Genomic DNA, 23,762 nt, shown 5'->3' on the forward strand with positions numbered 1-23,762 from the left:
TAGGAAACTATTTCAAATCATTTTGGTAGTTTCACAAAAATCACTGATTATTCTAATGACAGGCCTTTGGTTTTGGTAGCAATGAAAACCTTTTCACAGGTGAAGGAATAATACTCTCTGAAATGAGGCACAAGTGAAGTTGAATTTATTTGATATAGATGATATCAAATATCATCTTGTATAAATGATAGACATACCTCAGTCTTCCTAATGAAATCCAGAGCTTTCTGTCATTTTATGTCCTTGGTCGTGTGCTGTTAGTGAGTTTATTGGATGTGTATTAATCTTTGGTGAGTACAAACATTCATCTATTAAAGCTGTAGTTTAATAGCACGCCACAAGAAATAAGCTGTTCATGAAGGAAAAGGTAAATATGAAATTTTGTTATGTGCCAAAATCATGTTGTACATCATGTTGTTCTGTGGTTCAAAAAAAAAAAAAAACAACACAAATATTTATGGGCATTTAATGAAGACTTAATTTGACATTGTTTTATTTGAACATGCTGTTTTCTAAATTGTTTCCTTATTCGTGTGTTTTAACATTTCTTAAACTTTTCTTTAAAATTATAACTCTGAGTGGAAATAACAGGATTTATGACTTGATCCCATTGTAATGGAAGGATAAACAGAGCTTCGTGATTTACAGATTAGGTAAATCCATGTGCAAAATTCTTAACCCAAATGTCTGACAGTGTTTGCCTTAATAAATCCTGAAGCCATATGCTTTTACTGGCAGCACAGTTTGTGTACTGAGGCAAACTTAAGTTTATTTTTTTTAATTTCTTCAGATGCCAGATGCTTTCCAGATTGTCTAGCAGATTTATTGGCATATTTGCTTACCTAATCTTGGGAGACAGTGATTTGCATCAAATTTATGAATAAGTGACATGCGGTGATAATCACAGTTACATATGTAAATAAAAATTACATTTATATTGCCATTGATTAGAGATATTTAATTCTGAGACTTACTTGTAACTGTATTTTTATACCAGGTAAAACAAGAACAGAGCCAGAGCTAGAACATGAATTTCAATGATAGCATCAAACAAAAAAATCAAAGTAGCATTGAAGTGCAATGCTACATTTATTTTAAGGGGAATTCTATTATAATTTTCTAGAAAAAATAACATTACCCCATTGTACCTGAAAGTGTTTAACCGTGGTGAACATAAAATGGTGTTTTGTAGCATAAAATTCATGAGGTCATACGTGTGTGTTCTAGTCACTTAACTCGTGACATAGTTGTGTAGTTCTTGGGAACTATTTGGATGTGCGTAGGTAGAAAAAAATCATTTTAGTAGGGTGAAAGAATTATGTTTTTAGCAATAAGATGCAACTTCGAGATCTTTTGAGGAGCCAGTCTAATATGTGTAGTAAAACTATGAACTTTTCTTTGTAATTTCTTATTCTTGAGGTGTGAAGGATGGATTTGGGTTGCACGTGGAACTCTGTAGGATGCTGAGGCTTTGCCTTCTGAACTATTCCAGCGGTTCAAATTACTGTGACTGAAATTTCTTTCTTAGTAAATGCCAAGTTCTAACCCCAGTGCTTTATCTTACCTGGCTTGTTCCAAACCCAGATCTCCATTTAAACAAACAAAACCACCTCCACCACCAAAAAGAGCAAGCGACTTCTGCACTGTAGTGATATTGGAAATGCAATTATATGAGCAAAAGTGTATTGTTATGGGCAAAGTTATATTAGCACGATAACCTAAACATGAAAAATAATTTGTTCTGTGTAACTCAGTTCAAGGTACTAATTCAAATGTACTCGTATCAGCGGTGGTCTTGTCGTATATGGGTGAGCACAACGCTTTTGGCAGAATCCTGCATGATGGACTTAATCAACGTTAATATTTGCAAACGTGAAGCCTTACAGAGGGTTTGTACACATGCTTAATTTAAGAATCTCATTTTGAATGGTTCTTCCTATTGCCCTTACTGATTTCTAGAATTGCTATGTCCAATGACCGTGTGTAGCTTGAAGTGTTTCAGCCGTCACACATTACAAGTGAAGACTAATACAGATCAGCAAAGTATATAGCATTAGTTGTCTTGTATCCTGCTAACTTCGTTCATACTTCACAGGAGCTATATTTCTAGCTTTGTAGCTGTATACTTGACTGCCATTTTTTATTCCATAATTAACGTTAATACTGTTGACTTTGTTCTGTCCTGAAGGTAACTGTTTATTACAGGCAGCATTTAAATCCCCCAAGTAATAACAGCGATTACACAATAGCTTCATTTCCAGCAAATTAACAGCCCTGCAAGGTAATTGAGACATAAATGAAGATGAATTTGTTTTAATGAAATGAGATAAAGGGAATACCTGCTTACCTTTGTCAGGGAAGAAGTCTGTCTCGTTAAATGCTTTGCTTCCTGAAGCAGAAGGAAGCCAGAAGGTAACCGAAAGGTTTTGGTGTGCTTTTCTTTGTAGGTTGTGCTTGGTTGCTTGCTAAGTTATAATGCAAAATAAATTCAAGAATGAAACAGTACAAGAACAACAGCTATCTGGCTAATGTGACTATCCAGTGCTTCAAAGTGAGGTGTGTCTTAGTCAAGTACTAAGTCAAGTATTGTGTATGTAATCACTTTTTTTTTAAAGTACAGATCTGTTTGCCAAGAACTTTGTCCTGTAAAACTTCCTAGTGCTTTTGGTGCCATGCACTACAGCTTTTTCCATCAGAGTGACTCCTTTCTTGTTATGTGTGATGAAGGTACCCGTACACTTAATTTTCCCACCCTTGTTGGTCACCCTGTGATGTGAAATACAGCTTATCCTGGTGAGCATCGCCATAGTCTGCTAGCAGGTTAAGTGGGCTTGTGTACGGAGCAGAATAGTAACTCATGTCTTTGGGTATGGCTTTGCAAGGCACTGTTTCTGAAGGGGAAAACAGCTTGAGACATTTCTGGCTGTGTGATGCACTTTAGCCATGCTGATACAGCTGAGGGTTGGACCACGGACCACTGAAAGATCTTGGTTAAAAAGTTCTGAACCTGATTTTGCTGCTCAAGGCAGCATCTCCTGCAGCTGCATACTGTGGTGTGTGCTGTTCTTGTACACCGACTTGCCTTGGCTTTACACTTAACATGCTTGCACACTGGAAGACCATAATAAATTGAATGCTAACATTATAGGAAACAGATCAATTGTCATTTGAAATAAATGGGTGAGAGTTGTGAGAATGAGGCTTAGGGCATTTTTCTTATACATGAACAAAATGGGAGGCTCCTCAGCAGGACAGGGAGGCGTATGTTCCTCTTGTCTTGCAGCAGTACTGTGAGCATACGTTGCCCACGTCCATCCCCCTCCTTTAAAGGAAGAAGTATAAAAGTTGTCTAGCCTGGAAATTGAATGGGATTAAAATAACAGGCCCAATGGCTTTAAAAGTGGATGCTTATTTTTATGCTTCCCATTGAAAGGCATTTGTGGTTAGTGCTTGCTCTGGCAGTTATTACTGCTGTCCTGTAATATGTAATTCTGGAATAAATTTACTTTTATTGAACACATTTATTATAAACATGGAATATTAAGCTGAAATGGAGCTACTGTAAATACATAAGCTGCTGGCTGTCTTAAATTCCCATAGTGTTTTTCTGAGGTAGTGCTTTCCACGAGAAACAAACGGCCATCAGCAGGGCTTATGGGCAGAAGCAGATTAAGTTTATTCATCTGGTGAAATGTGATTTATTGATGTCAGTTACACTAGCGTATAGCTGTGTGTGCGTGGGGAGGTTTTGGCGACGGGGGTGTCGCGTTAAAGGGGTGTAGCTGATTAACCGTTACGGGCCCGGTTGGATTCAGAGTACTGAACCAGTCGGACATTCACCAAAACTGGGGGTCCGTTCGGACATTCACCAAAAACGTAATAACCACCTGGGGGTCCGCTCAGACATTCACCAACAATGCATTAACCGTCTGGGGATCTGGTTAGATTCAGAACACTGAACTATCACGGATAACCACCCTCACCCTAGTTGCATTAATGAGAGCTATCACAATGCAATCAAGTATGGTTTATTACAGCAACAGATAATCAGGTTCTTTTGGATTGCCGGTGATAGTGACTATCTGCAAAAGCAAGCTAGTATGCATGAAATACACAGGTGTTACAGGGGTTCTAGGTGTGGGTTCTAGGTGTGGGTTCTAGGTGTGCAGCCTAGAAATAAACGCGTTAAAAGGATCAAAGACTCTATAGAGATTTATAAGCAAATATTCAGATCTCACCCAAAGGCGTCCCAATGGGGGGGGAAGAGAGGCTCAGCCCGTCGACTGATCCCAGGAGTCAGGAGGTCCTAAGGATGTTGTATGTCCTCGGGATGGTATCTCCCCTGACGATGGTATCTTCCCTAACATCCCCTCTCTCTTGGGCCAATTTATATTATTTTCTATCTTTTAGGTGGAGCTTGAGTGGCTCTAGTCAAGCATATCTTAGTTATGATTGGTGTAAAGTTTTCCCGTTTCCGTTTAAAGTAATAGGCTCCGAGAAATTCAGGGCGCATGCTCAGTGAGGGGTGGTCGCACCTTGGAGGCGGGTAGCTTTTGGGATGGAGGTGTGTTTTGGTATTATAATGATATTATAATGAGCAAAAAGTACACTAGGGTACAGCATTTGTCAAAACATGACAGGTCTTTGGCTTAGGGTGGCAAAAAGTGCAGCTTTGTGCACAAGAACAATCGAGGCCCCACCTGATTACAGAGCCTAGCCGTGGTGTCTCCACTCCACTCTACGCTCCGTGGTGTTCCTTAGAGCTAGCACACCAAGTTTCCCCAGCGCGATAGCATCTAAGGTTGGGAGCCTAGGGAACGCTCAGATAATGCAGTTATGCCCTACCCTGAAAGCCTCTTCAATGCTGTACCTTTTCCTTAAAAGTGTGAATGTTAGTTTTATTTTCCTAGTTACTTCAGGCATTTACACCACAGGGGGCTGCAGGGAGGCCTCTGTGCACAGGGCCCTGGCACTGCCCCGTGTTTGAGGAAGGTGAGCAAGAGAGTGGTGTGGTGGTGCTGAGCTACCTACTGGTGTGGAACCACCACAGCTACTTGTGCCGCTTCCACTCTCTGTCCTTTTCCCTACAAGGTCCGGCTAAAGAGCTTTTTATAGGACCCGTGACTGCTGTAGGAGTTGGTTTAAATACATCTAATGTTTTTTGTTTTCTGATGTTCGTATTATTGCCTGGAGATGTTGGCTAGGATACTTCCTCATGTATTGTTTTTTCTGTTCTGTAGGAATTTGAGTAATAAACTATGGTGAGCACTGCTGGTGTCATAAAATACCTTATAAAAGGGTTAGTCTGTGGAAGTGTTAATTGATGAACAAGAATGAGGCTGTGACAAGGAGAGTGTAAAGCATTGGACATGAAAAGTGTGTTCTCTCCTGCCTCTTAGTCAGAAGGACTTGCAGGGGCCTTTTACCTTCCATACAGGTAGATGCTGAACACCAGGACATGCATGAATAACGTCAGTCTCGCTGCCATGCAACTTACAAAACCTGAAATCTGGCAGGGGAGGGAGCAAGTACACAGTAGGGATGCCAGCAGTGCCGGATCAAGCAGGGTGCTAGAGTTCCCAGTTGTCTTTATGCTTGGTGTCCAAAAACAGATGGTGACAATGTTTGTGGTGTTTCTGAGCCTGTTTCCCTCTCCTGGAATTTTAAGCACTAAACAAATATTTTGACCTTGTGCTCATGTGAAGATTATGAAAAATGAATTTAAAGAGAATCAGATTTCTTATGTAAGCCTGGTGATGAAGCATTCATTTTCTCTTACTTAAAAATATCACGGTGGCCTTTGATAAGGAGAGCGTGCCCTTTTGTAAGATTCAGTGTAGTGCATGTACGGCTTGGCCTTCCTAATAAATCATCATCTTATCAAGAGCCATCTTTGGCACTGGTTGCATTACGGCTAATAGTCTGTGCTTTTTGTAGGCAGAGGTCTCATCGTGGTCTACAAAAGCAGCCAAATCAGTAATTGCCATGAACGTTTCCTTCAAAACGCTCTGTGTGAGTGCAGGGGAGGGGGGTAAGCTTTGTGTAAACTCCACAGTTTTTCCCAGTAGTAAAATATAGGTTGTTTGTCCTTTCTGTTGTTTTTCAGTCAGCCGTGAGCAGTCCAACTTCAGCTGAAAGCTGTTTTTTTCAGTAAGTGGAAGAAAATTTAGTGCCCAATTCTTGTATTCCCATCTTTTGCCTGATTCAGGTTTTAACCGAGTGTTTTCTCATACTGAGACACTGAAAATAAATAGTCTTGGATGCGATTTTATGGGAAACCCATTTTTATTTAAATTAATGGTAATTCGAGAAGACTGTTTTCATCTCTAAACACACGATGCTTTTCTAACAGTGTTAAATGGTAAGGATCACCACGTTTCACAGGTAGTGTGTGCCTGGAGTCTTCCCTTTCATTATTTCGAGCGTTCCTTACTAAAAAGCGGTGTCAAAGGCGCAGCGGTAACCCTATTCACAGCCTTCTGGGCAAGGGAGCAGCGATCAAATTGTTGATACCTCTGGATGTTTTCCAGGCCCTGCCTTAAAAACGGGCAGAGAGCAGTTCTCAGGCTAGATGAGATTTCCCTAAACGCATCCATTGTGCGGCGCGGAGCTATCTTTGTACTTGAAGTTTTAGGAGGTGGAGCTAGATGAGACGGTCTTACCTTGTATCTTGAACTTCTTGTAAGGAGCATTTTTCCCTCAGGCCTCTGACTTTCTTGTCCTTATCCTTGAATGGAGCTGCGCTAATGAGATTTTAGAGACCCAGCTGCCCCTGCCAAAGCAGCCTGACGCTGCACAAGAAGTTGACATATGAACGGCCCTTTGAACCAATGAAAGACAGCTCTGTCAGATCAGTTACTCTGGCAACAGTGTTTCTAATGGTGATTAGCTCAGAAATTGAGCACAATGAGGAGTTGGTTCATTATGGAGGCACAGTTCTTGGTTTCGGGGAGAGGGGGTGACCCGATGTGCCCGCCTCGAGTGCGTTCAGCCGGGTGGTGCTCACCCATCCCCTGCCACCTCCGTACTGCGGAGAGAGGAATTGGGCAGCTTTGCCTGTCAGAATCGCTCCAAGTTTCCTCTCCAACAGCGAATAACTTCTGTGTGCGTGGCTGGGGCAGGGGAAGAAGCAGTGGTGGTCTGCATGCAGATCTGCGGGGCCGCGGGGAGCGTGCTGGCGCTGAGCGGGGCTTTCTGGCTCACGGGCTGCTGCAGCACCGAGCTCTCCCGCTTAGTGTGGCTGTCCTTCCAATCAAGATGAAATAAATGAGCCGCTGCGAAGTTGGTAGGAGCTGCTTACAAAGGAGCAGTTTGACTAACAAAAAGTAGTGTTTGAGATGAAAGTGGCAGGGGGTGGGAAGGTTCGTTTTGTTTTGGTGAGCTAGGTCAGGCATGGAAGAAGAGGCATTCAAGTCGAGAGCTTTCTATCCAAACTTGAACATTTTATTCATCTCGCAGATCAGGAGTTTCACATGCTTTTGATTAACTAAACCTTACAGCAAAACACATACTCAAGTCATTCTAGTTTGTGAAATTAAATGTACACGTACAACAGGGAGGCATCGGTCTTTCCTAACGACCAAATATTTGCTAAACATCAATTCTCCTGATTTGCAATTCTAAATATTCTTGGCATATCCCTGTTTATTTGCAGAAAAGTTCTTGACTTCCCAAATCCATTTTGTTCAGCTTTCTATATCTAGATAGATGGCTTACAGTAACATCTCTGATAGTTTGAGTATGTGAATGCACAGAGAATACAGTTGATTTAAAAAAAAAAAAAAAAAAAGTTAAAATGTTTGTCTTGATTATTTTTGGTCCCTGCCACACAGATTAAGTCGGTATTGATTTGGTTTAGAACCATCCCTTAGTAAATATACTTATGTTAAATTCAGAAGTGTTGAATAATTTTTTGGATTAGATGGCACCTGAAAGCTCCAGGGCAAAAATATTTCTGCTTTCCTTTCTCTATTTGCTTTGTAGAACAGCTTTTTTTTTTTTTTTTAATTGTCTTTCTCTGGACGATGTTTCAATTACAGGCACTTCAACATTAATCTGAAGATACATAGTCTTAAACTGGCTAATGATGTACACAGGTTAGCTTCTGTTAACAGCAATAATTTGTGTGTATCTACAGCTTACATCGGGCATTCGTGAAGAACAATTCTTACTCTATGTTTTCAGCAGAGGTCCCACACAGCCACTCAGTTGCCTGAACTGTTTTGTTGTTGCTGTTGGGGAAAAAAATATCATGCTTGTGGACATATCCTTGTCTAGGAATACTCCGACAAAGATGCTTGCAAGCCCAGCGTGAACCTATTTATAGTTGCAGTTGTGGAAACAAAGCGTGTTGGTTTAAGGATTTTTCCTAACACCGAGTGGCTAATGAGTTGTCACTTTGAGTCCTGACAAAGATGTAATAACAGAAACAGGTGTGGAGGCCGAACGGGCAATATAGCTCGACTGTTCTCTGGATCCAGTGTTCTTGTAATTATGGTGTATTTCTCCTGCTACACAACCATTTAACTGTGTTTTTTTCCTCGCTAACTACTGTGTCTGAAGATCTCAGCAGCAGGAGTTAGCAGGTCTGTGGGGTTTTTAGTGCCAGCCATTTTAAGTTTTGTGTATTTCAGGGCTTTTTTCTCTAGAATAGAAGATGTAGAAAATGTGATTTTGCAGCAGCACTGCTGAGGAGATGTATGCTGAACCCCTTTTGTTGACTTCTGATAGGCAAGATTTAGGTTTCATCTCTTCTCTCAAGGTAGCTTTAGAAAGAGCACAGTAGGTCTTTTGACAGTCTGGCGATTGCCCCACAGATGATCAGTCACGTCTTTCATATGTTGCAAACTTTGAAGGGTCAGGGTACTCCTTTAGGTACTTCAGAAGCTCCTATCCCCGTAATATCCAAGGGCAAGTAGCCGCGAGCACTTGAATATTGAATGCAGTCTAATTATGGAGTGCCAGCTACATGACTGCACTGAAAGAAGCAAAAACTGTTTGGTGTCTCAAAGGAGAGCGGGTCGCCTAATGAAGGAGGGGGAGAGGCAGGAAGAATCGTGCTCTGGTGGGGCACATTAGGCTTGTTGCCGAAATGGAGGAAGAATTGGGAAGGTTTGGCAGCTCAGGTGGGGATTTCCATTAGGGGGCATGTCATCTCTCTAACAGAGGGAAAGGCTATGAAATTTGAGGATAGGAATGGTCTATTTTAGAATTTGTAACGCAATTTCAAGAAGGTAATGTTAGATCTTCCGCTGTAATTTTACCATTTTTGCAGCACACAGGATAATTTACCCTTTGTGTTGCTCTGTGTAAGCTTTGGAGTACAGCATCCAGCTGCTTTGTGGGTTGCTCTTCGCATTTTTAGCTATGTGCTAATCTACATATTTGTATTTTGCCTTTTAAAAAAAAAAAATCTTGGCTCAGCTGTTGAACTCATCGTGCATCCTTTGTGTGTTTATGAGCTTTGCAGTTTGAGCTAGGGTGAACGGAGCAGCTGAGCGTCCCATCTTCCTCCTCTAGGAAGCAGGAACTCTTCTTTGCAGCCAAAATCGGCTTTTCTGTTCAAATGGCACCGAAATGAGCTAATAAAAAAGTGTGTGCTTTTGTGGTACTTCAGCTAGCGTTCAAGTAACCCATCTGAGTTTGTGAATTCAGACCGTCATGGTGGGTTTTCTACTGAATTCCTAGAGCAATAATTGGGCAAGATTTGCATTGTGTCTCTTACCATGATGCTGCAAACACCTATATTCAGACTGAAGGCAAGAGATAAATATTTTCCTTGACTAATTACCTCTCCCATGTGAGAGCAGAAGCTTTTGCTGAGAAGGTAGTTTTCATTTGTGTGTGGTTTTAATTCAGTTTTGGTCTTAATTTAGGTCTTTACCACATGTGATGACAAATCTATGTGCATATGTTAAAATCTGACCTTAGGTTTGCTCTCTGCATTCACTAATGTGATCTAAAATACTTTTATATATGGCTTTCCAGGCTCGAGATCAATAAACCAATGGTTCTGAAATGACAGAGTGCTACGATATTCCTCTGTAATTTAAACATGATTAGCTGATGAAGGTTATGATCAATATGGCAGGGGAAAATAAATTAATTAATATCATCCTTTCAGGATGATAAGGGGCCTATTGGAGGTGGGATGTAACTAATGAAGCTGCTTCTTCATATATACAAGCCATTTTTTATACAATGTATTTGCACTAAATCATCATTATGCCATCATTCATTTACATGAAAAACATAAGCCCGCAGACCAGTGTGTTATTAAAATTATATTTGAGAAGAAATTGTATGCTTATGCTACTAAACAATATCTCTGCTTATGTTGCAATGTATTGAGTCAAAGCAATCATGGAATTTACATAATTATCTTCTTACATTCTCTGAATAATACAGATTGAATATTATTAGTTTAATCACAGCAAGTTTCTGTGCAACTACGCCGAAGTCATTGCAATTCTGCCTCACTGACCTGTTTTGGTGGTGACAGTCCAAGTGACTATGGACTCCTTTGCAGAGTTTTAGTACAGTCAAAATAAACCCATGACTTTATTCTGGAGTAATGAATAAGTGTTAATGTGATCCAACATCAGTTGGTAAGCTCGAAGGAATTTGAAAGTTGAGGTTTGAACTTGTATGTTTGGTTTGAATTAAAGTCCTGGTGTACTTCATACAAATTAAAATTTCAGTACTCTCTAGCAGTCCTGAATTTCAATAAAGCTGATTCTTAGATTGGAAGACATCTTTTGATCTTGAAATATTTGAATGTTTAATGTGTGCAACGTAATTTTCATACATCCCCCTCCTCACTTTTATAGAAAGCATCCTGACATTTGAAAGTCTTGTCATTATCTGTCTTGTCATTATGCTGTCCATGCTTAGTTATACCGGCCTGTCCTGTGCCATATGCCATGGCAGGAGTTAATATCTCATTGCCGAAGGTGGCTTGCAACCCTTCAACTCTCCTCAGTAGACATAGTCCACAGAAAATCATGATTTTTCTCTGTGTGCCAGTAGATAGTTGTTTAAAAAATAACATCTAAATTTCAGCATGCAACTTTCCAAGTACAGGAAGATCTGAGCAGTATCCCTTGTGGTAAGGAAGGTAGAACTTGCTGGTCCTTATTGGCACAGAAAAACAACTGCATGCACCATCCATTACTTCAAGATTGCGTGGGGAAAACCCATGTATTGTAGCCTAAAAACATCCCTGCGCTACATCCAGTGGCACAGTGCATGCCTACTGTCTTTCCATTTTCCTGTAGATTGATGACTTTGAGGATAGGCTGTCAAACCGTGGAGGAATAAAAGGAATTGTATCTTCAGAATCTGTTGAATTTTCCTTCAGGGTCATATTTTGCCTCTCAATATCTCATGGCTCTGTGCTCCCAAGTCTCCGCTGTCCATGTGGAACAAAAGGTGCTGCTTATGCCTTGCCTCCTTTGCCTCAGTTAATTGTTTATAAAATCTTTATGAAAGTTGTGTAGTCAAAAATCACTTGATGAAGATCGCTATGTGCACTACTAAATTTTGTTAGTGTTTTTAATTAACCATCACACAAGTCTCTGTTTCTGAAAATGGAAATTTTATTTAATTTTTAATTTGTGAGCTAAGAAGGTGGGTGACAAATACAGCCTAAGGACTTCATTTTTAAAAATTGATGACATAAAAAGAGCTTTTAGATCTTAACTAGGCCTTAACAGCAGAATGAGATGGAATTCAAGAGTCTCTAAAATAGTTGGACTTCTTAAAATTGAAAAGTTACAGAAGAGGTGTATGGATTTTGCTGCATTTCAGATCAGTTCTGTTTCCTCTGTTTCCATTTGTTATTACGAGTGTGCTAACCTGTATACGGAGATACTAATGAATCTGATTAATGTTTCCATTTGGAAAATGCTGCTTTCCTTTAGGTGTTGTAGAAAACTTCTCATTAAATCGCAAAATAAATCTGGCATTTTTCCAGCGGTGCTAGTAGTGCCAAGTAATAAAAGCTAAAACTGGAAATTATATCTTCTTTTTGTAATTAGTTGAAATCGGATACAGTGTGCAGCACAACTAATCCAGGTATTGTGTGTCAGGGACCCTCCCTGTTTTATTATTCTAATTGCTATTTCAAATGCACTGAAATGCACTCAAACTGGATTGTGCTAGCGAGCATACTTCTTGTGTGAATTCCTGGTATTGCTTTTTGTAACTTGCACACCTGCCTTCTCCCCTTCTGTTCCGATGTTATTGGTTTAGTGGCGCTAACCCAGTGGATTGATAGTTCGGGGGCAATTTCATCCATGTGGAGAACAGAGGTGGAGTCTCATGTGGAGCATATTGTAGCAAACCAGCATCTGTCATCTTAATTGGATGTATTGCAGTCAGTTTTTGGAGCAGCCTTTGACAATGGAAAAACTGCTTAGTAGCCGTGCCCTGTTTAGTATTTTGTGTATTTTTGACTTAACTTATTTTTCAGTGTAGTCTGTAGCTTATCTGCCCCTGTGTTTTGTTTCTTTCAGTTGCTCAGAAGATTGTCGCAACAAGGAAGAAACAGCAACTCTCGATTGGACCCTGCAAATCCCTACCGAACTCTCCAAGTCACTCATCTGTGTGTTCTGCCCAGGTTTCTGCTGTACATATCAGCCAGGTACAGGCTAAAATCAATGCTTGCTTGAAAAAAGAGCCGATGGGTTGCTTTTCATCTACTGTATTTAATGCCATTGCTCTTTTTCTTGCTTGATAGGTAGTTGGTATGTTTGAAAGGTATCAGTGATCTGTAGTTTAAAGCAGCACTTTTAATTGTCTTGACTTTGTTTCAAGAAACTGCTGTGGTGAAGTAATTTGGCTTTAAAACCATTTTTGATAGTTCTGATTATGCCCAGCAGCCTGCTGCTCTGAGTAGACCAATTCTTACAGTAGCAGGATTTGCTGTACTGCTTTTTAAAATTACCTCACAATGGTTTTGGTTATTGTTCTCATTCAGTTGTATGCTGAGAAATAATATCTGGTGTATCACAGTGGTTGGCACACTAGAATTTTACATTTGTTACCACTGTGTGTGGTTGTAATTGCCTGTCTGTTATGCTCAAGTGAAATGATTCCCTCTAATGGCCTAGCAGTATATGTTGCTAATAATTTGTACATATGCTCTTTAAAAAAAAAAGCCTTTATGGCAGGAAAATCTGGTGGCCTTGATGCCATAGATGCGTTATTTTGGGAAATGTTTGGTTAATACCAAAATTTTCCAATGTGCACAGTTTTTTTTACCCACATACATTAATACTGTCTTCCATATTTCACTGTGATAATCCTCCCTCAGTTTCTTTTTCTGTTGTCAGGTGATAAGCTATGCACATGTTCCCAGTTTGGGTATATGCTCATACCTGAGACCCTTGCAGCCAGGAGAACCATGTTCCCACTGTGCTCTCTCTTAGTAGATGGATTTATAAGGCCATCGTACTGGCCCTTACAGTCTGCAGCCAGCACTGTGACCTAGCTTCCTGATATTCACTGGAGCAGACAGAAATGTCAAATACCGACTAGCTTTTCTAGCATCTTTTTCAGTCTGAACTCAATAATATAAACTAGTAATGCTCCCTAAGGTTATGTCTTGAACAACCCATTTGACATTTTGTTCTATCTATGGACTCTTCTCCCATGCTGAGTGTGTCTCTCCCATGCTGATTGCTTGTTGGCAAAAGCAGTATAGTGAAGAATTGTTCTATCTTGGTGGGAAGGTTATTTTTTTCCCTTCTCATTTCACATGTCAGTGTCTTCTGGGAGCACTCTGTTTAGATGTATACCACAGGGTGAAGGTTCTGGTTCTGCTGTTCTTGTAGTTACTAGTCTCCTTTTGTGTCCTACTGGAAACTTTGACCATTGAGTTAACTCTACAGATACAGATGCCAGTTTGTTCTTAGAGTTCTTTGCTGTGAGGTGTTCTGCTCTGAGCTCAGCCCAAATACCAGCCTCAGACTGTGACTCTCACTTCTGCTGATTGTGCCCAAATCCAGTGTTGAAGGTCAGATCCCTCTTTCTGTAGGAGGTACTAAGGCTTGTGACTCCTCTAAAGAACCACAGCACCTCATGGTGAAGTAACAAGCTCCTCATATGGAAGAGGTTCTTCTATTTCTTCATATATGTGACATTAAGAATGTTTCTTCTGCCACTTTCTTTCTGACCAGGTCATTGCACAAGTACTTGGAACTAGCCCAGTGTGTGAAATGCTTTTTTCCTGAACAAATTTCTCCAGACAGTTGTGTATGTTCATACTTCTGGACTGAGACGAACTATGCTTTGTGTAGAGGCTAGGCTGTCTTTGGACCCATCCTATTCAGTGGTGAAGGAGGAAAGTATATGTAACATAACTGTAGAGAATGAATGGCACTATTTCCAGTAGTGATCTTATTCTTGGATCCAATGAAGATCTCTTTTACTCTGATTGCATAGTTTTTCAAGATTTTCTAAAGAGGATAGGTGATACTTTGTACAACCCAGTCTTAGCCAGGTGCGTTTCTGTTCTGCATTTTCTTAAACCAGTTGAGGTCATTCTTTTTGTTGATGAAGCTCATTTGATTAAGGACATGAAACATCCAGGTTCTCGTCATGTTCATACTCAAGCACAGTTTTGAAACCAGCAGCAAATATAAACTTCTATGCGAGTACTTCACCTAAAGAGTAAACTTCTTGCCGGTGATAAGAACTACTTGGGAAAATCAAGGTAACTTGTGATAAGGATCCCTGAAATCTTTTTCAATAGGTAAGAAATAATATTCTTCACCACCTTTACCAGCTGATGCAGTTTTCTAACAGAAGCAATGGTCATTTTGACCAAAGATGTCTGTCTTCTCAGATTGATGTCAGCATTAGGCCATAAACCTGAGTCACCTATTGTCTTGGTGCCACACGCGGTCAGTATGACTTTGTTTAAGGAAAGGGAGCTGAATTCTTATTCTAGGCTTGAAAGAACGTTGCAACTGCAGTTCTGAGTTTAAGATAATCTTGGGAAAATTTACCATCTCTGATCCTGACAAGATTGTCTCATGTTCTTTAGAACATCTCTTTTGACAGAACGATGTTTCAGTGAGGATTTCCCCCATGAATCAAAATGGTATCATTAGAGTGCACTGTCACTTGCATTCTGCACAGGAGTTAAGGTTTTCAGAAGTAGTGGTTTTACAGATTACTTCATATAAAATGAGATGTTTCTCCTTCTCTGGTTGGATTACTTTGGTGCAAACTCTCCGGATGATTATGCAGTCAAGAACTTAGGCAACAGAGAACAAAAACAATGGTGTCACCTAGCTAGACTAGCCCTTAGCGTGTCTTGGGGAAAATTCTAAGGCTTTATACACACAGGGGCTTCTCCATATCATAGTTTCTGTTTTCAAACTGTGGAAGTGGTGTTAGCATGTTTGGATGTGTATACACATGTCCAGTAGTCCTAAGTGATGAGCACCTAGGTTGCATTCCCTGATAGAAAATGCTCTCCGATATGTGTATGTTCAGGAATCTATGTATTTCCACGCAGTAGTAGTTTCACAGAATGTAATGCTTCCTATTGCAATTATCAAAAAAAACAAAACAAACAAGCAAACAAAAAAACAAACAAGCAAACAAAAACAAAAAAAACCACATTTGTGTTTACAATAGGTTCTGCTTTTGTTTTCTAGCTTTTTTTTTTATAATGTCAGGTTTAGGGTTTTACCTGGAAATTTTTGATAGTCAGGGTCAATAACCCTAGATATAAGTACTTCACATCCATATGTTAGCTTTCAGGGCAATACAGAATGCATGCAAAATATTTCTTATCAAACCCAAGGATATCAGTGAGGATTATTCACCCTCTGGTCTTTCTGAATGCTTCAGGAGGTAGATAGAGTTGTTGTTGAGGGGAAGATGTGTTAATTAATGAAGGCCTTCAGTCTTCAGTGTATTCCACCTCAGTTCAAGATGCACCAGAAAACCTCAGTGCGAAGTAGCCCAGCACCTGGTAACCTGTTGAGTGGTTGTCTGGAGATGTGCCCATTTCCTTTGCAAAGCTTACCCTGCTGTAAACATCGGAAAACCACGTGGCACTTGGCACCTTGCTGGCTCTCCTGGAGTTCAACTGTTTGAGTTTGGTGAGAGGGAACAGAAATGGCAACATGTCCGTGCCACATGTGCCAGCACTTTTCCAAATGTGCCTGTGCTACATGTGCTCCACCATGATAGAGAGGGACCTTAAATGTCAAACCTTCCATGCTCTGAGTTTTAAGGTATTGCCTGGATGCATATTGAGTGGTACCATGTAAAGTCAGCCCCCAAATCATTATACACGTGGAGTGCTGCCCAAAGAAATGAGTTTAATGGTGCAGCAGTGTTGTTCCCCTAGGGAGATGTGTTACGAAAGGTATAGAGTTTAATGTAATGCTAAATTGCAGCTCAGTTATGGCCAGCATACAAGCCTGCTACCTGTTGCAAACTTGTAAAGATGCATTATTTATGTGTGCATTAGGCCTCTATAAAGTTTTTACTACAGCGAGATTGTCTAAATATGTAAATTAAACTATTAACAGGAAAGCACAGTCTGCTTAATCATCCATTATTTTACTGTATATGAGACCTGATTATGGTAAGCACTAAATAGTAGGGCACCATTATCGTATTTATAGTGGGGGTCATTTAGCATGAAACGTTTTGTTATATTTTGCACATCAGATTAAAGAAGAGAGACTACATTGCTTAGTCAGTTTTTCGTTCTGCTTTTTCATGTAATTTGCAAAACATAAACTTAGAAGTGAAAACTGTTTGATACCATTGGAGCACGCATCATACATTGTAATGCTTTTTATTTACACAACTATTTCTAATTTCTAATGTTTATTTAAAATAAGCAATCTTTATAAATTTGCATTCCCCTTCTTTCAGGTGCACAGTAAACATGTGTATGAAAGGGCATTCTCCAGGCTTCACATGTTAAATTTCAGTGCATCTGTTAGCGTACTTCCTCTTCCTTTTCTTTATCCTCATGAGATCTTATTCATATTCCTATTAGTTTTTGTTGAGCCTACTTTTATCTCTTTCTTTCTAAGATCTCTTAAAATTCCCATTTCAGACTTCATTGTTTGGATTTTCCAAATAGTAAAGCAGTTCCTGCAACAGTAGAATTGAAGCCTACTGTCACATTTTATTAATTAAAAGTCGTTTGTGTTTTTTCGGAGATGATTTTTTTCTATGTGCCAGCTTATTTTAGCCAAGTTGTCTTAAGGTTGTCTTGGTGATCAGTCTTTGGTAGGTCTAATAAGACAGATCTGCCTTTTCCCCCTCTTTTTCATAACATGGAAAAGGTAAAAACTCTTTAGGTGGGCAACTTCTTAATAGGTCCCAGAGGATGAGGTTAAATTGTCAGAGTTACTTTCCCTTACTGTGGAGGGCTAGACATACTGAAATCTCTGGAATCATTTATCTGGACCTGAGTTTGAAATCCAGTGTAAAATTTGTATTCCATGGCAACACAATCAAAGCTTTCTAGCTTTTGCTGAGGCAAGGGCTAAAGAGTTTCATCTTCAATCCATCTTTGGATGTGTGCCTGTATATGACCAAGATCCCTTGAATAAATTGGATTCCCACCTATAGTGGTTTTAGATGAAAGACTGAGATAATAGGTCTTTCAAGAACAAAATTGTACACAAGTGGGCAAAGAAAAAATGTGTCCTGACTAGAGAACCTTCCATGACTCTTCTGTATTTCTGCAGAAATGCACTTTTCTCTTCTTTCTCCAGGAACAGAAGGTGCAGAGTGACTGTGTTCTGTCACAGAGTATGTAATCTCTGCTTTTGATCAAGGTTTGCTTTATTCCAACAGCTTCTAGGCTCCCTGAAGCTGTAGCAATCTTCTCTGTTTTAGATGTAGTACTTACCACCTTCATTTTCTCCTCAAGCAGTGGTTAGAGATGATTTTTCTTGGAGGGGTGTCCTATTACATCTAGAGAGCAGAAAAACATTGAATCCATTATGACTGGGTTACTTGTCAATGAGAAAAAAATCATCTTTGTTCTTCCTATGCTATCATTTAGCGTTTTCACCTGATGTTTTTACTATGTATGCTTTATGAATAATTTGGCAACACAAGGTTTATATAAGGCAAATATTTTGCTGCCTTTGTATAAGTGGTCAGTCTGGAACATGCCCCTAGCAAATGTGAGGATACGTCCAACTTCATTAATGCAGGTCACAACTGAGCTCCTCACGTGCAAGGTAACTCACTGTTTTTTTCTAATGGAAGGAGAAATATGGAACAGTTGAAGTACATCCATGAAAGTGTGTGATCTGGCTTGTTTCAGTCCTTTTTTACCATAGAACCTGTGGACAGTGTGTACAGCGTTCTCTTTTTTAATAAGGTATCAACAGGAATCTCCTAAGTTTTAAGTTTTATGGTCCATATTGGCAGTATTTTCCTTTGAGGCAACTGTATTGAATGGACCCAGTTGGTCAAGTGACACCAGAGTGATGGGTTCATTTGAGTTCTTAAGCAGGTTACAGTGTAGTGACAATATTCTACTAAATTTGTGCTTGCTGTCATGACCTTGTGTTCTTCTTACAGTGTCAGTCCACGTGGTAACAAAGCTTTAAGTGTATATAGATGCTAGAGATGTTCTGTAAATGGCGTATTGGACATTGATGCAAGGTGCATTCAGGAAATAGCATATCTGAATAGCTTTCTGTAGTAGTGTGCTGAAGTTCACTGGCCACCACCCTTTTCCTAGCAGGAAGGAAGGATATGGTTGCACTGTGTACTTCCAGAAGTCTAGCACATTTCAGAATGGACATGATGCCTTAATGAGAACAGAAAAGTTCATCACCCAGGAAAGCCAACAGGGATGTATCTGTATAAATGCTTCTTCTACCGGTGCTAATAATTTCCTTACCAAGGTTCATTTGGTTGACTTCTGTCCCCATGGCTAAGTCTGTGGTTAGAGCAGTGATGCGCAGAAGTGGCCCTTTGTACTGATAAATAAGGTATGTTTGTGTCTTGAGAGCAGTGGAAAAACTTGACTGAAAAGGTAATGTTAAGGCGTGTAATGTCCCTAAGGGGAATTAGAGTGCTAATTTGTTTGGTTTTGACTGCCACGAATGTGACCAGTTTGTCTGTGGTTAGCAAATGAGTTTATATTTGTTATGTGTTGGATTACATGTGCTGTACAGATCGACTGACTTGATTTTTAAGGCTTTGGATTCTAAATTCTGTGAATTTAAGTTACTTGCTACATGCCCTAAATTCGCTACTTCACTCCAGTGAGCTTGTTATTAAATGCTTGCATACAGATTGCAGGAAGTTGCTTTCTACAATCTAATACGGCAAGGTCACTGGACTCTTACTTGATGCAAACAACCTGACAGAGACCACTCACCACGCTTTATTTCCTTCAGAGTATTAGGCTCAGATGTTACCAAGGATATGCTTTCCAAGTGCTTGTCTGGTTGCATTTTTCATTGCTTCTGTCTGCGCAGGCTATAACTTGGGAGTCATGTCAGAGCTTGTTCTGGTCAAACCCACTCTCTCTATTCAGGTGTTTCATAGCAGCTAAGTGGATTTATTTGCTAATTATTGGTAGTCTTGGTAAGAGTTAGAGCTTGCTTAGTATTGGTATTCAGTGCTTTCATGCTGTGGAAGCTTTGAATTTTTTTTCTTTTAAGTCTTTTATTGAAATAGTTTTTTGTTTTGTTTTCCAAATGGTATATTTTGAAACCACTTCAGAATTTTATTACAAAGTTGAAAGTCCGGTAGAGGTACACATGTGTGAAGAGAAACATTGCCAGCAGGACTTCTTTTGTAGAAGTTTGTATCTGAGCATCTGTCTTTGGGGACTAGAAAGCCCAACATGTATATATCTTTGTTCAGCTCCTTGAGAATAGATCACTTCAAAATCCACGAAGTAGTACTTCAGTGGAATAAATATAAAACACGTGTATTAGATAAGAAAATATTAAAAAGATAAAGTTTTCTGGAATCCTTAAAGTCCTCTGTCTGGTGAGTACGTAGGGCAGAAATCTGTATTGTTATATTGGATTTATGTGGCAAGGTTGTGTTGAGGAGATGGAGTGGGAGAGCAGTGTGGTGGAGCTGAGCCCATTGGTGTTAAAACACCACGGTCTTTTCTGGCACCCAGCAGAAAGGCACAATTTGGGATAAGGATGATAAATGGCAGAGTTAACAGGCAAAATGTGGACTGGACTCTGCCGTAGTATAGTAACTGTGCAGAATTTGTTTAAGGTGTTGAAGGGACAAAAGGTGGAGTGTGTGTAAGCTGTCCACCTTTGTTGTGATGCCATGTTGACTTTGTGTGGAATTATTTTGCTGATGGAAATGAAGTTTGTGGATACAGCATGATGAATGCTGTCGAATGTGTATTTTAATGATAATTCCTAAATATGCTTTTCACGGAGGTGAGGCATGGCCTGTATTGAGTGAATGTGGTGAAACTGGTGATGGGGGCTGCAGGGAGGCCTCTGTGCGCAGAGCCCCAGTGCTGCCTCGTGTGCGAGCAGAGGCAGCTCCAGCCTGCGAGGTCGGTGCAGGAAGAAGACAGGAGACAGGTCCCTGGTGGAGCAGGCTGTCCCCCTGCAGCCCACGGGTTCCACAGCGGGGCAGGTCTCCATGCCACGGGCTGCAGAGAGGAGCCCGGCTGGAGCAGGCGGCCAGGACCCAAAGGAGGCTGCGGCCCACAGAGAGCCCTGGTGGAGAGAAGCCCCGGGCACAGTGTGGTGTTAAACCACCATGGTTATCTGCTTCTAGTTGACAGCTGTATGTCTTCACCTTTGTAAGTTGATCAATATTATTATGAAACAAAACATAGAACAGAACAAATCCCCCCCCCCTTTTTTTTTTAAGAGTTCACGGTTCCAATCCTCTAATCAGTGTACCTGTGTTTTAGTCCATCCTTCTTGCTGTTTTCCTGTCTCTTCTGCATTAGAGGCTTCTAAATTTTTGAGACATAAGCTTAATGTGATCTTTCTTCTTCCGTTGTTTTCATTGTGTATTATCATCTTTTTTCCCCACTCTTCCCTTGAGCCTTTCAGCTGCATGGTTTTAATCTTAAATGTGTTCAACCCGTTCGGTTCCCAGTGTTGGTTGCTTGCTTGGATTTCCTACTCCCTCGTTCCCTCACACATTTGGTTTTGTCATGGCAAAGTGGACGGTGGGTCCTCACCATTCTGACCCAAATGCAATTCCTTTAGACCAGTTTCTTACTCCATTGACTTAGGTCTTCATTTCTAATACTAGTCTATAGTGACTAAGTTTTCAGATCTCCTCCTTGTAGACCTTTCATCAGCCGTGGTCCTTCCTGTGTTTCTTCTGAGGGGTGATAGCTGGCTATCACAGATTCCATGTGTCTTCTTGCAAGTATTGACATTCTTGTCCATTTGGTGTGTTACTTGAAGTCTCAGCAAGAAGCCTTAGAGAAAAGGAAAGTGAATGTGGTGTAGATTAAGGTCAGCTCTTCCCAGGTAGTCCTGCTCATCTCTCATTATTACTTGCTGTTAGGACACTATAATTGCAGTTCTTGTTCTTTCATCATCTTTGGTTTATACACTTGGTCCATCTGCAAATTCTGCTTGCTACTTCTTTGTACTTGAAAGTGTCGTTGGAAAAACTTGGTCAAAATGGTCTGTTACTTCCAGTATGGCTATCTCTGGCTTCCTTTGATTCAGTCAGAGTGAAGGGGAGATTAAATTTAATATCCTTTTCGTAATACTTCAGGGGGAAAGAATTTTCTCCATTAAAAAGTTCATTTGGAAGACTGTAAGTCGTATCTTACCACATAAGAGATGAAGAGGAACATGTCTGCAGAGAAACAGTGGTTTCAGAAGTGATGTTTCTGCACTTCTGGCTGCATTGACCTGCCCTTTAGTTCAAGCATGAGTTTCTTGACTCGTGCCTCTTCTTTTTTACCATCCTCTTCTTGAATTTTAAAAGAAAAAATAAAAATGAAAATGCAAGAAGAAGCTTCAAGTGGATGATGTAAAGAAGGATTGTCTTTTACCTGGATCTCCTTCAGAGGTCTCAGTTTGATGGCTCACCACTGCCTGCGTTATGTGAGGTCCATACAGTGACCTCTAACGTGTGTGTCACAGGAGGTCCTGGTCCTGCTGATGCCTCTCAAGCAGAGTGCCCCTGCATGGCAGCTTTGTGTGCATGTGTAAGGTCAGTCACTGGTGGAGGAGCAGTGCTGAAGAGGAAACACTGGAGTGCCTTCTTTTCCTGTTAAGCAACTTTACTTGGTGAATTCCTAGGTGCAACAATTAAAATTAGTTGCCTTATGTCTTGGGAGAACCTTTCCCCCAGGCATCCCGTGAATACCCTGTTTTACCCTCTTTCCTCACCTCTTTTAGGCAACTTGACTACTTCAAAGATACTCTTGCACCTTCTCACAAGTGTTACAGACCTTTATTTCTCCCCTCGTAAGTTACCTGTGAGGTGTTGTCCAAAACCTCTGCATACTGCTGCTTTCCTGTTGAGCTTTTCTTCAAAGGCATACAGAACTTTCAGTCTTTGCCTTGCATCAGTCCCAACATGCTCAACGTATGCAGTATGCCCTCAAAGGATATACATGCACCTGATTAAAAAAAAAAAGTGCTTTTGTGCTTCCAGACCGTCTGCATCATTTTTAGTACTCTTTTATTATAGCTAATAAAAATCAAGACTTTAATCACCTTTTGGTACTTTCCAATCTGTCTGTTTTTTCACTTCCCTGCTATTAGTTGCTTGTTGCATCAATTCATTAATTGGTTTATAGGCTTACTGAGTGACTATTTCATTTCTCATGAGACTATGATGTAACTTTACATTTTTGGCTATTTTGAATAAATTGGAATGTCTTCCTTTAGATTCTGTATCCCTGTACCAATGGATTTCATGGCTTCAGCAAATGTCTCAATTACTTACAACCACAATAGGTGTTCACAACATTGTTTTTTTTTTAATTTTCTTGATTAGTTCTCAGTGGACTGATGATTCCAAACTAGGATTTAGTCCAGTTACGCAGTTCTATTGCACTAGGTATTTTTTCTTAGGTTTGAGGCAGAATTTGGGCTACCAGTTTTGAAGTAGAAAAATAGAATTTACAGCTTTTCCCTAACGTTTTACTTAACTTTTATATTAGTGAAACAAATTGTCATTCTACATAATATACCCATAACTGGATATAAACAATGTGCCTACCACATTTATTCAGCATATTTTATAAGGGAGATAAAAATATCCATCAGCAAATATCTAGGTTTTCAAAAATTAAGGCTATGGAGAAAAAAAATAGTATGTATGTATGAAGGCTTGGAAAGGAAATGGGTGGAGAAGTGGCAGTAGGGCAGGCCTGCTGTGTTCCTGAGCTTAGGCTGCTATTTGTAGGTATCAGGGCTAAATAAAAGACAGCTGTGGATTGCAATTTCTTGAAAGCAGCGTATCACTGTTTAAAACTAACTTTAATCCTTGCAGACCAGTAATGGAGGAGGGAGTTTAAGTGATTACTCCTCCTCTGTCCCATCAACTCCAAGCACCAGCCAGAAGGAGCTACGGATTGATGTTCCTCCCACTGCCAACACACCAACTCCTGTCCGTAAACAGTCCAAGCGCCGATCCAACCTCTTCACGGTGAGTGAGCCCAGGAAGAGACTATTGCTGTGTTTTTAGTAGTGCTCTGTGGTGATGGCCTGAACTTCAACCTGGTTGAGTTGAGCTGGTCTAATCCAGACAGGAGTGGTGAGATGGATCTGTAGGCTTGAAAA

At 40.2% G+C, this 23,762-nt stretch overlaps 1 protein-coding gene across 13 annotated transcripts in view; it reads left to right on the forward strand.

Annotated features, from left to right (window-relative positions):
- Positions 1–23,762, forward strand: part of AGAP1 (ArfGAP with GTPase domain, ankyrin repeat and PH domain 1) — a 347,733-nt gene that overhangs the window by 144,879 nt on the left and 179,092 nt on the right. For all 13 annotated transcript variants that reach the window (XM_068686216.1, XM_068686209.1, XM_068686211.1 and 10 more), the window contains 2 exons: positions 12,516–12,643; positions 23,473–23,628. In XM_068686216.1, the coding sequence (XP_068542317.1) occupies positions 12,516–12,643; positions 23,473–23,628 (284 nt within the window). The remainder of the gene's footprint in view (positions 1–12,515; positions 12,644–23,472; positions 23,629–23,762) is intronic.

The sequence above is a fragment of the Anas acuta genome, chromosome 6 (assembly GCF_963932015.1).
Source record: "Anas acuta chromosome 6, bAnaAcu1.1, whole genome shotgun sequence".
Lineage (NCBI taxonomy): Eukaryota > Metazoa > Chordata > Aves > Anseriformes > Anatidae > Anas > Anas acuta.